We start from the raw sequence: 15,536 nt of genomic DNA on the forward strand, positions 1-15,536 counted from the left end.
GTACAACCAACTGGATTGGTTTTGAATGGAAAATAGGCAGGGGGAAGCAGTGTTAGGTATCTCTGCCAGCTTGAATTAGTTGTGAAGTAATAAAGGCAAGATAAAAATCAAATAATAAGACAGACAGCTCCAAACCATTTTTGATCTTTGAAAGAGGCATCCACGAAATCTTAAAAATCTGATTCTTACAATAAGAGTGGATTCATTTGGAATAACAAAGACAACAGCAGCATTAGCAGCAAAGGTTCTGCCCTGGGGGGCGGGGGGGAAGTGTTAAGCCCACCCCCCTTTGGAAAAGGCCCCTGGGGGTGGGGTGGGGGGTTCCCAGTACCTCCTTGGGGGTGAGTTTGCGTCCTGTCTCGTCCACATATTCGATCTTCACGTCCGGCTTGTAACCGTCTTTTTCCTTGAAGTCCTGAGTGAATCCCCGATATTCCTCCCGGCGGCTGTATTTATCATCGATGGCCCTGGGGGGAGGGACGACACGCAGCGGTCTCAGCTTCCCTGGCAATTCCATTGGCTGAGCCAAAGGAGGGAGCAGATGCTGGATTCACACACCCCCCACACACATAATACACCTCTCATTTCTGTACACACAACGCAGGTATAGTCCTCGACGTACAACAATTGGGAAGAAACTTCCCGTTGCTAACCAAAGGGGGTAAAAGGAGGCCCGCCTGGTTTTACAACTTAGTTTGCCATGTTGTTAACGTCAGCCGCTGCAGGTGAGTCATGTGGCCATTAAACGAATCGGGCTTCCCCCATTGACTTTGCTTGTCGGAAGTTGGCTGGGAAGGTCACAAAACGTGATCATAGCAATAGCAATAGCAGTTAGACTTATATCCCGCTTTATAGGGCTTTCAGCCCTCTCTAAGCGGTTTACAGAGTCAGCATATCGCCCCCAACAACAATCCGGGTCCTCATTTTACCCACCTCGGAAGGATGGAAGGCTGAGTCAACCCTGAGCCGGTGAGATTTGAACAGCCGAACTGCAGAACTGCAGTCAGCTGAAGTAGCCTCATGAATCATGTGACCCCGGGATGCTGCAACTCGTCCTAAATACCTGCCGGTTTGCGAGCACCTGAACTTTTGATCCGATGAGACTGTGGAGATGCTGCATCCAATCTCAGTGTGAGGACCAGCTGTGAGTCCCTTTACTCACTCCTGTTGTAACTTTGAATGTTCACTAAGTGAATGGTTGTAAGTCAAGGACTACTACTCCTGGTCCAGCCAGAACCATCTCTGCCCTCTAAACTAAGCTTTTGATTCAGTTATTTGGCCAAGGGTGGTTAGACACCCAAAAGTAACCACAGAAAAGAATAAGAAACATACAGCCAATAAAAGCGAGAAGTAGAACATAAAAGAGAGTACCGTATATACTCGAGTATAGGCCGACCCGAATATAAGCCGAGGCACCTAATTTTACCACAAAAAACTGGAAAAATTATTGACTCGAGTATAAGCCTAGGGTGGGAAATGCAGCAGCTACCGGTAAATTTCAAAAATAAAAATAGATACCAATAATGTTTTTGAATATTTATTTCAAAGAAAAACAGTAAACTAGCGGTGTATTCAATGAAATACTTCACTCACCTCATGATGCTGATGTCCCGCTGTGATGATGATGTCCCGTGCAGCCGCGGGAGCGATGTCCCGCCTCCTATGACACACGGCACAGTGACTCCTATCATTGGATCACTGTACCAGAGGAGGTGGGACATCGCTATGTGGCTGCTTGCCATAACAAGGAGGAGGTGGGACATCGTTGCAGAGCGGCAGGAGGGAGAGGAAGGGGAATCATGACAGCCCTGCATTACATTAGAACGTGAGGAGGGGGGATGGTGCGGTGCGCGCTGCGCAGCAAACTGACACAGAGGGAGGGGAAACTCACAGGGGTGCCGGGCCATTCACGAGCCTCACCCAGCGGCATGGCCCCGCCCCTTTTTCTCCTCCATTTCAGGCAAATTTTTCACTGACTCGAGTATAAGCCGAGTCGGCTTTTTTCAGTCCAAAAAGTGGGCTGAAAAACTAGGCTTATACTTGAGTATATACAGTAATAACAACGCATAAATAATAACTGATAAAATAATTTCAAATCTATATACTGTATTTTTCGAAGTATAAGACACACCTTTTCCCCCCAAAACAGAGGCTGAAAATCTGGGTGCGTCTTATACACTCAATACAGCATTTTTGGCCTCCAGAAACCCCGCCCTCTTCGCAAAAATGGCCGTGCAGAGCCTTATGGAGGCTTTTAGAGAGCTCCTGGGGGCTGGGAGGGCAGAATTGAATAAAAAACAGGGATTTTTTTTGCTCGTTTTGGCCCCCCCAGCCCCCAGGAGCATTCTATAAGCCTCCTAAAGGCTATGCATGCCCCCCCCTTTTTTTTTTTTACAAAAAACGGGCCAGTTTTTGTGAAAAATGGGTCGTTTTGGGGAGGTCTGCAGAGTGCAAAACCTTTTTTTTTCAAATTTGCCTCTTCAAAATCTTGGTGTGTCTTATACTCAGAAAAATACAGTATATAAAAGTGTGTGTGTGTGTCTGTGTGCATGTTCCAACATAACTCTGGAAAGTCTTGAGCAATTTCAAGCAAACTTGGTACACAGATTACTTACTCTCTCGAAACAAATACTGTGAGGGTGAGGGTAAGGCAGCCCTAGCACACCTTGGTGTGTGTATGTGTGTGTTCTGTTAAGATACAGCCTGTTGTGCCTTAAAATGGCTCCTACTGTGCAGCACAGTGGAGTTGCCATGGTAACGGCTTCACAGTACTCCACCAGGGGGCTCCCTCTGGTAAGGGGAAAAATCCAACCTTAGAAACTAGGTTTGGTCCTCACATGTCCCCCCTATAAATAAACACCTGGGCAATGCCAGGTTATCAGCTAGTAATGAGATAATAAATGAATAATGAATATAACTATGAAATGAAATATGAAACAAATGAATCGATAGAGAAAGGAATATCTCTCTCTCTCTCTCTCTCTCTCCCTCCCCCTCCCTCCCTCTCTCTCTCTCTCTCTCGCCCACTTACATCTTGTCCTCAATGCAATAAACAGCCGAGGGCAGCGACTTGTTGGGCGCCTTCACCCGTGCCACCTTCTGCACCGTGGTCTCCAGCAAGCCTGGTAAAAGGAGACCAAGGGGAAGCCCGGTGATCCACACATCCAGCAACGGATCAACCAAGGGAGGGGCAAGGAAGGGCATCTCCTGGTTCGAACCCAGGGCACCGTCTGCCTTACCTTTGTTCTGGCACAGCATCAAGGCGGCGGCCAGGCCCCGGTTGACGATGGGCTCCTCATCCAGGATGGTGGTGGACGAGGTGGAGAACTGCAGACCAGAAGAAGACAGGTTTGATCACAGCCAACATCCTTCAAACAAGCCTGTCACGCCTGCAGCCATCTTTTCTTTTGGCTGCCACACTTTCTATTATTCTACTATGCATTTTCTATGGTGGGAAAATGGGATTGTATGGAGTTAGATGATATGTAGCCATAACAACATTTTTTCTAGAAAGCCAAGGTCATCCTTTGTCTCTGCACCTGACCGGAACTGGATGGGTGGAAGCTGCCAGAATGGCAGTGGGAGATGGGACCGTGGGATGGACTGGTGGGTTATGGGGCCAAGATCTTGAACTTCCAACTGGGTGGGGAAAACCGGGAAGCTTTCAGATTCAGGTTTTCCCAGATGTGCCAACATGGCTCTCTTCATAAATTGGAACTTTGAGAAATCCTTTGCCTTGGACTCTGATTTAATTTTGGATGCTATTTGGATCCCTGACATAGCCAACGCCATCCTCCTGATTTCCTTGGCCTGCTGGGGCATGGTTGAGGACTCTGAGAGTTGAAGCCATCTGGAACAGCGGTTCTCAATTTCGATAACTTGAAGACGGGTGGATTTCAACTCCCAGAGTTCCCCAGGCAGCAGCAGAGAATTCTGGGAGTTGATGTTGACCCTCCTTAAAGGGGGTGAGATGGAGAAGCAGTGATCTAGCCCCACTTACATCCTGCTGGTGCTTCTCTTCATCCAGGTTGACCATGCTCCAGCCAATGTTCTCCTCGCCATCCGAGTCGGAGCCGCCGGTGGCTGACCTCTCGTCGTCACGTTCAAAGTCCTGGGGGGGGGAGGGGGAGACGTGAGGAAGGGCTGTTCTGTGGAACCCGGCTGGCCACGCAAGAAAACCACTGTTTTGAACCAGCTACAGCTTCCAGATCCTTTCCCAGGGCAGCCCCACGTGCAGCTCATGGCAGTAGTCAAGACGGGAGGTGACTACAGTGTGGGTGATTGTGATTAACGCCTCTCAAAAATGTGTCCCTCTACCCTGCTTTCTAAAGTAGTCTCCCCACCCCAGACGGTTTTACCAGAAGTTCTTCCTGCTCCTCCCGGTTCCCGGCCAGCCCGTAAGTGGGGATCTCCCCCAGCGTGCGGCAGAATTCGGAGGTGGCGTTGAAGACAATGGCCCCCTTCTTCTCGAGCTCAGCATCGTCCTCCTGGGTCCGGCTGCGCCCCAGGGTCCGCACGATTTCGACCACCTGGAAAGGCCAGTGAGAGGTGAGAGAGGTCAGCCTTAGGGCATCAACAAGGTTGGACTTGAGTCCAAGGAGCTGGCAGAGAGAGAGAGAGAGAGGGAGGGAGGGAGGGAGAGAGAGGGGGAGGAGAGGAGGGAGGGAAGGAGGGAGAAAGAGAGAGGGAGGGAGGGAGGGAGACTGGGCCATCTGTCAGCCCTCGGATGGAGAGTCCACAGCCACAGAGATGGGTGATGAGGAGGAGGAGGAACAGCTGAGTCTAGTCCCTGATGCGTGAATGCGCAGAAGGCAGAGGAGAGGAGAACAGTGGAAATCTATGGGCCGGTCCTTGGGATGGAAGAGCCAACACTGCTAGCGAAGCCCCATCCGAGCTCTGGGGACAAAAGGCCGGGGGTGGAGATTAATAGATGTGACAGACAAATATTCATCTTCCAGCTTGTCAGCCACTTATAGTGTGCATTTCCGAATCGTGTCTGAAAATTATCAGGATTCTACTTGGAATCTGCTGCTCCTTCTAAGCATGTGTGCGTATGTGTGTCTGCTGCTGGAAGAAAGCGGGTGCACCTTCCAGGACTTCCTTTGCAAGGGGCAGGGGAGTGAGAGAGAGAAAGAGAGAGACTGTGTGGAATGTCAACACGGAGAGTTGATCCAAGGCAACAACAGGTGGGGCAGTTTGAAATGTGGAGAGGGAGGCTGGGGACGGGTGGGAGGGGAGAGCCGCTCTGTTGTGCCCCACTTCACATGGCAAAGGCTCCGCGCGCCCCTCACCTTTTCACCGCTGTCCTTCAGCAGCTGGATCTGCCGCAGCTTCCGCCCCTTCTCCAGCTGTTTCTGCAGCTCCATCTCGGCCTCGTCTTCCTCCAGCACAGGGGGAGAGTGGGGGCCTTCCATGGCATCCTCTGCCCACGCGGGGGGAAAAAGACAGTTTGCCTTGAGGGCCCAGTCCAGACCTGACCCGGGTTCCTCCTTGGCTTAAACACCAGCAATGCTCAACAATGGCTGCCAGAGAGATTAATCATGGGGTCCCCGGTGCTCCCTGAGCTTGGATGTTGCCTTCCAGATGTTTCATTATCCAACTACCGTATTTTTCGGAGTATCAGATGCACCAAGGTTTTGAAGAGGTAAATAAAAAAGTTTTTGCACTCCCTCAAAACCTTGGTGCGTCTAATAGTCCGAAAAATACGGTAGTTGGATAATGAAAACCCTCTGCAGGCCAAGGGTTTTTGTGAAAAATGGGGCATGCAGAGAGTTTAGGAGGCTTGCAAAGTGTCCCTTGGGGGCTGGGGGGAAACGAGCAAAAAAAGTCCCCTTTATTGTTTCTTCCCCCCACCAGCCCCCAGGAGCATTTTGCAGGCCTCCCAAACACTCTGCACATCCATTTTTGCAACGGGGCGGGGTTTCGTGAGGCCAAAAATGCTGTATTCAGTGTATAAGATGCACCCAGATTTTTACCCTCTTTTGAGGGGGTGAAAGGTGAGTCTTATACTCAGAAAAATACGGTAAGTAACACCATCAGAGTGAGTGAGTTTTGAGTTTGTCCATTTATATATAGTAGCTTGCCCCGCCAGTATTGGAGGTGGTTTTCTGCTTGGTGGTTCCTTGTTTAGGGTACTGTTTTCTGCCTGTTTGTCTGGTGTTAATCCCTGCTTATCTAGGTGGGGATATTTCTGGTCTCACAAAGACAAGCGACTCCGGGAGCACCAGCCAGAGATTAACTCTGAGCTAGAGAGATTGTCTTCTACCAAAAATAGGAAACTGCTCAGTGCCTCCTCCCTTCTCACCCACATCAATCATCATCCGCAAGAGTGCTTAGACTTATATCCCGCTTCACAGTGCTTTTACAGTCCTCTCTAAGCGGTTTTACAGAGTCATCCTCTTGCCCCCAACAATCTGGGTCCTCCTTTTACCCAGCTCGGAAGGACAGAAGACTGAATCAATCTTGAGCGGGTCAGGATCAAACTCCTAGCTGTGGGAAGAGTTTGTTTGCAATTCTGTATTCTAACCACGGAGAGGGAGGGAGGGAGCGTGGGAAGGAAAAGGGGAAAGGGAAGGAAGGGAGGAAGGAAGGAAGGGCAATAGCAATAGCACTTAGACTTATATCCAGCTTCACAGTTCTTTTACAGACGTCTCTAAGTGGTTTACTGAGTCAGCTTCTTGCTCCCAACAATCTGGGTCCTCCTTTTACCCAGCTCAGAAGGATAGAAAACTGAATCGACCTTGAGGTGGTCAGGATCGAACTGCTGGCAGGTGGGAGAGTCAGCCTGCAATCCTGCATTCTAAGCCCTGAGCCACCGTGGCTCTTACAGTTGCAAGAAAAAGTATGTGAACTCCTTGGGATTACGTGGAGTTTTGCATGAATTGGGCATAAAATGTGCTCTGAACTTCATCTAAATCACAACAATAGACAAACACAGTCTGCTGAACATCATACGACACAAACATTAGATGTTGCCATGGTTTAATTGAACATAACATGTAAACATTCACAGTGCAGGGAGGAAAAAGTATGTGAGCTCCTAGCCTAATGACTTCTCCAAGAGCTAATTGGAGCCAGGAGTGAGCCAACCTTGACTCCAATCAGTGTGATGATATTGGATGACAGCTGTCCTGCCCTTTAAAAACGCACACCTGTTTTGGGTTTACTGGTTTCAAGAAGCACTGTCTGATGTGAACCATGCCTCGCAGAAAAGAGCTCTCAGAAGACCTACGATCAAGAATTGTTGACTTGCATGAAGCTGGAAAGGGTTACAAAAGTATCTTCAAAAGCCTTGATGTTCATGTGTCCACGTTAAGACAGACTGTCTACGAATGGAGAAAGTTTAGCACTGTTGCTACTCTCCCTAGACGTGGTCGTCCTGTAAAAATGACTGCAAGAGCACAGCGCAGAATGTTTCATGAGGTAAAGAAGAATCCTAGAGTGTCAGCTAAAGACCTATAGAAATCTCTGGCACATGCTAAAAATTTTGTTGACACATCTACAATAAGGAAAACATTAAACAAGAATGGAGTACATGGGGGGACACCACGGAGGAAGCCATTGCTGTCCAAAAAAAATATTGCCGCACGTTTGAAGTTTGCAAAAGAGCATCTGGATGTTCCACAGCACTACTGGCAAAATATACTGTGGACAGATGAAACCAAAATTGAGTTTTTTGGGAAAGACACACAACACTATGTGTGGAGAAAAAAAGGCACAGCACACCAACATCAAAACCTCATCCCCACTGTAAAACATGGCGGAGGGAGCATCATGGTTTGGGGCTGCTTTGCTGCCTCGGGGCCTGGACAGATTGTTGTTATAGATGGGACAATGAATTCCAGAGTTTATCAAGACATTTTGCAGGAAAATGTACGACCATCTGTCCACCAACTGAAGCTCCGCAGAGGATGGGTGATGCAACAGGACAATGACACAAGTAATTCAACAAAACAATGGCTTCAACAGCACAGAATACGCCCTCTGGAGTGGCCCAGTCAGAGTCCTGACCTCAACCCGATTGAAATGCTGTGGCATGACCTTAAGAGAGCCATTCACACCAGACATCCCAAGAACATTGCTGCACTGAAACAGTTTTGTGAAGAGGAGTGGTCCACAATTACTCCAGATCGTTGTGCAGGTCTGATCTGCAACTACAGGAAACGTTTGGTTGAGGTTATTGCCGCCAAAGGAGGGTCAACCAGTTATTAAGTCCAACGGTTCACATACTTTTTCCTCCCTGCACTGTGAATATTTACATGTTATGGGGGGTGGGGGGAGGGAAGATATATAGTATGTGTTAGATTTTAAAGTAACGCGATGGCACTTGTATACTGTTGCTCTTTAATTCCAGTGTAAAAATAGGACAAGCTGAATATATTAATAGATAGTAGAAATACACCGAAGGGAGGAGTAGAGGGAAAGAAGAAAGAGGGGGGAGAGAGGGTGGGAGAGAGGACGGGAGGGAGGGTGAGAAGGAAGGGAGGGAGTGTATCGGGAGAGAGGTGTGGTAGAGGGGAAGGGGAAGTAGGGTAGAGGGGAATGATGGAGGGAAGATGGAAAGTTGGAGGGGGGCGAAGGAAAGGGTGTATGGAGGGTCGAAGAGGTACATTGGGTTTCTATTTTTGGGGGTATTATTGACAAGAGGAATGGCTGTGTTTATTGTTTAATGTTATATGGCCCCAGTTCTGCACAGTATATATGTGACTGTACGAAAATGAAAATGGAAAAATAAAACACATTTACAAACACACAAACATGTTCAATTAAACCATGGCAACATCTAATGTTTGTGTCGTATGATGTTCAGCAGACTGTGTTTTTCTATTGTTGTGACTTAGATTTATTATTATTATTAAAAAGAAATATTAAAATTGGACTTAGATGAAGTTCAGAGCACATTTTATGAACCAATTCATGCAAAACTCCCTGTGATCCCAAGGGGTTCACATACTTTTTCTTGCAACTGTAGATCCAGATTTAATCCACTCCAGATGCCATTTGATTCCCCCCCAGCATTTGAATTCCAGCGATACTCACCATCCTCACTGCTGATCTCCATTTTTTCTACCCGGATTGTCATCTGACTGGATCAGCTGCTCTCCTGCTCCGTTTCTGCTGCTGACCTCCTCTTCCTCCTCCTCCTCCTCCTCTTTCACAGGCGCCCGCCGCTTACCTCGGCCCCGGATCCTAGGGAGAGGCAGGACGAAGTGGGTCAGGCATGAGAAGACGGGGCCGAAGAAGCTTCCCACCCGTGATCGAGATGGGGCTGACCTGGGTTAAGGCCTTCACAGCGTAACACCTTAACTGCCACCCACGTTGGCTCAGGGATTTGTGTGAACCCAGCTCCGGCCATCAAGCATCCCGTGCGCGCAAGGGAGAGAAAGGCCCGGAGACACAGCTGTTCCCCTCGGCCAGTTTTCTGGCCCGAAGGAACACAACAGCAGGCATGGGAGGACAGCCACACCCGTGGCTGTGTCCACACAGGCTTCACTGGGTGTGAAGGATTTGGCTGCTACACGGAGTTTGGACCTCTTTAGTGCAGTGGTTCCCAAACTTGGCAACTTTAAGACTTGTGGACTTCAACTCCCAGAATTCTCCAGCCAGCTCTGCAGAGCTGGCTGGAGAATTCTGGGAGTTGAAGTCCACAAGTCTTAAAGTTGCCAAGTTTGGGAACCACTGCTTTAGTGGAATTGAGATTCTCTTGGGGTCCAATTGTGCAAACTTGGGTGAATTGCCAAACAGAGGGTGGGGTTTCAAACCCTGCCTAGGGCCATTCCTTTAAACCAGCAGTGTCGCACTCAGGGTCCGTGGGCTGCATTTCCAGGATGGCCCCACAGCCCGCGATGTGGTCTGATCCGTCCCGTGGGGCTGTCCTACAAAAGTTTAAGAGGCTGGCCTGCATCACTTCGGCCCGGTCTACCCAGTGCGAAGGAAACATGCCAGCAGGTTGGGGAGTGGTGTCAAGCTGGCCACACCCACCCAGTCAGCCACGCCCACCCCAAGGTCAACCACAGCCCTGATGTGGCCCTCAAATGAAATTGTTGTGGTCCGCCAGCAGCCAGTGGGGCTGGCAGCAGATTCGGAGAGTGAGGAGGTTGGGAGGAACCTGGGCCAGTCCTGGAGTCTGGGGGAAGGGCTCTGAGGAGGGCTCTGTGTCGGAGGCAGAGAGGGGGCCAGGGCCGTCTGACAGTTATCAGCTGCCTTTGGGAGTCAGACATCAGTGAGGCAGAAGAACAGCTGGAGCCTGTTCACAGTGTGCGCATGCGCAGAGTGTCCAGATGAAGGGAACAGCCAAAGAACAGGGGTTGACTTGGGAGTAAGGCCACAGGTGGACAATGAATGGCCCCTCCCAGAGGGAATAAAAGAGGAGCGAAAGGGGAGTGGAGTTTGCAGAGAGACAATTAGTTCGCTTAATGGGTTTGTGGACTCTCCGAGACTTCTGGCCAAGTTCTGGAGAGATCGGCCTGGCAGCTCTCCAAGCCTGATAAGGTCTGTGACTGTAAATCCTCCCTTGAAAGACTTTGCTGGAGGTGAATGAGCAGAATTCACAGTCAATTAATAGGAGGTTTTTTGGGAACAAGGAGTTTGCTTCAGGCTCTCAGGAAGCCTTGGTCAGAACAGAAATTAAGATTGACACCCCTGCTCTACCCCTCCTCCACCACCACCCCCAAGCAGCCACGTGGCTGACCTGGACCCGAAATCCCGCTCGTTGCTCTCGATGCCGAAGGGCATCAGGTCGTCAGCCTTAACCGGCTTCTCCTTCTTGCGTATCTTCTTCACCCGTCGCCTCGTCTTCTTGAAGTGGTCTGCAGAGGAGGGGAAGGCAGGCTAAGAGTCCCGCAGGGCGGTCCCTTGGGCTGAGCCCCCCGCTATCCAAACGGCCCCACTGGCACCCGCCTCCCAGCCCCTTCCAAGGTGAAGAGCCCAGGCCGCCTGGACAACCCGATCCGGGCTGGGCCCCTTTCCCCGCCACCCCAGGGCTTTTCCTCCAGCTGCCAGCCTCTGGGGTCTGCCTCCCCCAGCCCTTGGGGGGGGGTCTCTCCCACCCTACCATCTCTTCTGGGGTGAAGTACTCCGAGGCCAGGTGGAGGCTGGGCAGGTCCAGGGACTGGGCCCGACTCTGCAGGCTCTCCCGGATGTTTTGCAGCTCCCGTTCCCGGGAGCCGTCCGCCATGCCCACCGCATCCAGCTTGAAGGACTTCTTCCTCTCCCCTTCGATCTCTTCGTCGTACTTGGAGAGGACGCCCTTGTGCTTGAACTGAAGGGAGAAAGCGGGGGTGACTCACAGGGGGCTTTGGGGGGGGTATATGGGGCTCAAGGCAACCAGCCGGGCTCTGCTTTTTCGGCCCAAACATCTGGATGCAAAATGGCGGCTCGGCTGGACACCCGGGGCCTTGGCTGGGCTCACGTAGCAGATCCGGCCAGAAACCCCAATCGGCAAACCCCAAAGGCCGGGTTCACACCCAAATGAAAAAAACCATGTTCCATGCAACAGTGAACATTTGCCTGTCCGATCGGATCTGGCTCTGGGTTCCCTCTGCGATGGGCAGTTAGAATGCAGTCCTGCAGGGCTAACTCATGGCTCACTGCCAGCAGTTCGATCCTGACCGGCTCAAGGTCGACTCAGCCTTCCGTCCTTCTTAGATAACCACCTTAGATAAGTCTAAGTGCTAATGCTATCTTTCTTTCTTCCTTCCTTCCTTCCTTCCTTCCTCCCTCCCTCCCTCCCTCCCTTCCATCCATGGTGCACAATGGTTAAAATGCACTATTGCAGGCTAATTCTGCCCACTGCTAGCAGTTCAATCCTGACCGGCTCAAGGTCGACTCAGCCTTCCGTCCTTCTTAGATAACAACCTTAGATAAGTCTAAGTGCTAATGCTATTTTTTTTCTTTCTTTCCTTCCTTCCTTCCTTCCTTCCTTCCTTCCTTCCTTCCTTCCTTCCTTCCTTCCTTCCCTTCCTTCCTTCCATGGTGCACAATGGTTAAAATGCACTACTGCAGGCTAATTCTGCCCACTGCCAGCAGTTTGATCCTGACCGGCTCAAGGTCGACTCAGCCTTCCGTTCTTCCGAGGTGGGTAAAATGAGGACCCAGACTGTTGGGGGCAAGAGGCTGACTCTGTAAAACCACTTAGAGAGGGCTGAAAAAGAGAGGGGTCATTGGGAGCCAGAGAGGGTCCTAACTAAACCCCTTAGAGGACTGCAGAGCACTGAGAAGCGGTATATAAGTCTAAGGCTGTGATGGTGAACCTATGGAATAGGGCAGTGGTTCCCAAAGTTGGCAACTTTAAGACTTGTGGACTTCAACTCCCAGAATTCTCCAGCCAGCAGAGCTGGCTGGAGAATTCTGGGAGTTGAAGTCCGCAAGTCTTAAAGTTGCCAACTTTGGGAACCACTGGCATAGGGAGCCATATTTGAGAGCACACCAGCCATCAGCTGATTTTTTTTTTACCCTTCCAGAGGGCCAGGGGAAGCCGTTTTTGCCCTCCCCAGGCATCAGGAAAGCCTCCGGAGAGGCTGGGCAGAGGTCGCACACACATGTGCAGGTGGGCGGTGAGATTGCGCGGGCACGCCATAAGAAGGAAGTTTGCCATCCCTGGCCTAAGGGGTCTTGCTATTTGGCCAGCGGCAGGAGGCACGCCTTCTCTGCTGTGGCATCCGCTTCATGGAAGATTCTCTCTGTCATCCGTCTGTCAGGGGGATTCTGGGAGTGGAAGTCCACACATCTGAGAGTGGTGAAGGCGGAGAAACCCCTGATCTGCTGTGGAGTCCAGAGGACGGAAGAGGACGGAGGGAGACTTACGACCACCATGTCGTCCACGCTCTCCTCTTCTTCATAGGGTTTGTACTCCGGCTTCTTCTTGCGCAGCTCCACGTTCTTCTTGGCCTTCTCCTTGTCCACCATGTTGACGTTCACCAACACATCGCCACCTTCCTCCTCCAAGACACCTAAAGGAAGGGAAATCCGGGGTCAACTGGAGGAGGACCATGGGAGAACGCTGCTCCCCCCCCCTTCCCCCGGGGCTGGCACCCAAAACCATTTGCCACACCTGCTGGGCCAGCTCTGGAGTGTGGGGAGAGGCTCCGAGGGGAAGGCGGTTCCTGTTCTGTCCTAGGCTTCACCAAGTCACGAAAGAGACTCCAAAAAAACACCCTTTTTATTTGGCTAATTGTAATTGTAATTGTAATTGTAAGTTTATTTATAGGCCGCCCTTTTCTCTGAGGGGACTCAGGGCGACTTACAACTTGTGGGGAAGGGAATACAGACAGTGACATATAAAAACAGTACATAATTAAAAATAGAAACAACATTCATCATTCGGGTGGGGACGAATTACAATCTTTAACCCCAGGCCTGACGGGATAGCCAGATCTTGAGGGCTGTGCGGAAGGTCTGGAGGGTGGTGAGGGTACGAATCTCCACGGGGAGATCGTTCCAAAGGGTCGGAGCTACTACTGAAAAGGCTCTCCTCCGCGTGGTTGCCAGTCGACACTGACTGGCGGATGGAACTCGGAGGAGGCCTAATCTGTGTGATCTGATAGGTCGCGAGGAGGTAATTGGCTAATGTGAATTCCTTGCATTCCCATCCAGCAAAGTCCCGGCAAACACGTCTTTCCAAGGTGAATTGCAACCACAGACCTTATCAGTCCTTGGAGAGTTGCCAGGTCAATAGCTTCTAATTGCAATGCTGTACAATGAAATACTTGGCCAGGAGACTCTGGGAGGCACAAACTCAAGATAAGCAACTCTTCACACTAATAATACGAACTAAGTGTCTCCTGCCAACTCCACTCCCCCTTTGCTCCTATTTATTTCCTCTGGGAGGGGCCATTCAACGTCCACCGGTGGCCTTCCTCCCAAGTCCACCCTTGTTCTTTAGCTGTTCCTTTCACCTGGCAGCTCTGCGCATACGCACGCTGGGAACAGGCTCCAGCTGTTCTTCTGCCTCACTGATGTCTGACTCTGAAGGCAGCTGATAACCGTCAGACGGCCCTGGCCCCCTCTCTGCCTCCGACGCAGAGCCCTCCTCAGAGCCTTATTACCAATTACCTCCACGCAAACAATTAGATCACATAGATTAGGCCTCCTCCGAGTTCCATCTGCCGGTCAGTGTCGACTGGCAACCACGCGGAGGAGAGCCTTCTCGGTAGCAGCTCCGACCCTTTGGAACGATCTCCCCGTGGAGATTCGTACCCTCACCACCCTCCAGACCTTCCGCACAGCCCTTAAAATCTGGCTATCCCGTCAGGCCTGGGGCTAAAGACTGTAACCCACCCGAATGGTATGAATGTTGTGTTTTTTAAAAACACAACATTCTGGAGCTCAGCTGCCTGTTGGACTACGCATGCGTAGGAGGTTCCCGCCTGGACTAACGGCACCCACATTCCATCTTCGTGATGCCTTTTGAAGTTATCTCGCACCTGACACTTGGGAGAATTATGATTGGACTGTAACTGTGATGCCAAGGGGTGGGGAATGGGCTATTCTATATATCAATCGCTTTCGCCCCTAAATAATCAGACTTCGCTTCGCTATGCCTTTAATCATTTATAATTAGTAAAAGTACACTTGATTTCTACCCACGGAGTCTCGTGGTCTTCTTTCCTAATTATCTAATGGAGAAGTTCTGACACCGTTAAAACCTGGCTGTGTCGGCAGGCCTGGGGTCGATGAGTTCCCTTCCCCTCTCGAATGGTGTGGCTGTGGGTTGTTTTTTAAATGCCCTGTACTTTTGTAGTTTTTGTGTTTTTCCCTTCCCCCTCCTTCGGGTTTGTGCGCCGCCCTGAGTCCCGTAGGGAATAGGGCGGCATATAAATAAAATGAAACTCAAACTCAAATTCAAACCTTCCCCAGACTCCAGGACTGGCCCAGGTTCCTCCCCAACCCTCCTCACTGTCTGAGTTTGCCGCCACAACAGTTCCTACCTTTGTCTTTGAGGGTCAGGATGACGGTGTGTCCTTCCTGGAATGAATCGATGGTGTGCTCCACAGTCAGGCCCTTGAGGTCCTGGGCACTGTAACCCACCTGTTGGGAGCCAGAGAGCAGAAACGGGCATCAGAAGAGGCAGGGGTGGCGTGGAGGGAAATCTCCAGCTTTGGGAAGGCGAGAAACAGCGGGGGGCAAATCAAGGAGCTGCTGAAAAGACACCCTCAAATGATGCGTCTTTCAGAAGGAAGAATGTATTTTTTTATTTATTGTTATGAATGAATATACTCTTTGTTGGCCAAGAGGGATTGGACACACAAGGAATTGGTCTCCGGTGCATAAGCTCTCAAGTGTACATACAAACAGCGAAGTAATCGATCACAAGATACCAATAGGACAGTGTTTCTCAACCTTGGCAACTTGAAGATGTCCGGACTTCAACTCCCAGAATTCCCCAGCCAGCATTCGCTGACTGGGGAATTCTGGGAGTTGAAGTCAGGACATCTTCAAATTGCCAAGGGTGAGAAACACTGACATAGATGGTAAATCATAGATAACAGAGAGAGAGAGAGAGAGAGAGAGAGAGAGAGAGAGGTGTTAGAGATGAT

General features: G+C 50.4%; 1 protein-coding gene across 1 annotated transcript in view; it reads right to left on the reverse strand.

Moving 5' to 3' along the window:
* Positions 1 to 15,536, reverse strand: part of SART1 (spliceosome associated factor 1, recruiter of U4/U6.U5 tri-snRNP) — a 41,857-nt gene that overhangs the window by 4,901 nt on the left and 21,420 nt on the right. The window contains 12 exon segments of the mRNA XM_087702934.1: positions 332 to 467; positions 3,032 to 3,122; positions 3,240 to 3,327; positions 4,001 to 4,111; positions 4,359 to 4,529; positions 5,292 to 5,422; positions 9,040 to 9,076; positions 9,078 to 9,189; positions 10,691 to 10,830; positions 11,054 to 11,260; positions 12,805 to 12,950; positions 14,928 to 15,027. Coding sequence (XP_087559060.1) covers positions 332 to 467; positions 3,032 to 3,122; positions 3,240 to 3,327; positions 4,001 to 4,111; positions 4,359 to 4,529; positions 5,292 to 5,422; positions 9,040 to 9,076; positions 9,078 to 9,189; positions 10,691 to 10,830; positions 11,054 to 11,260; positions 12,805 to 12,950; positions 14,928 to 15,027 — 1,470 coding nt within the window.

The sequence above is a fragment of the Thamnophis sirtalis genome, unplaced genomic scaffold (genome assembly GCF_051295495.1).
Source record: "Thamnophis sirtalis isolate CommonGarterSnake01/CBP01778 unplaced genomic scaffold, rThaSir2_p1.2 scaffold_18, whole genome shotgun sequence".
Classification (NCBI taxonomy): Eukaryota; Metazoa; Chordata; class Lepidosauria; order Squamata; family Natricidae; genus Thamnophis; species Thamnophis sirtalis.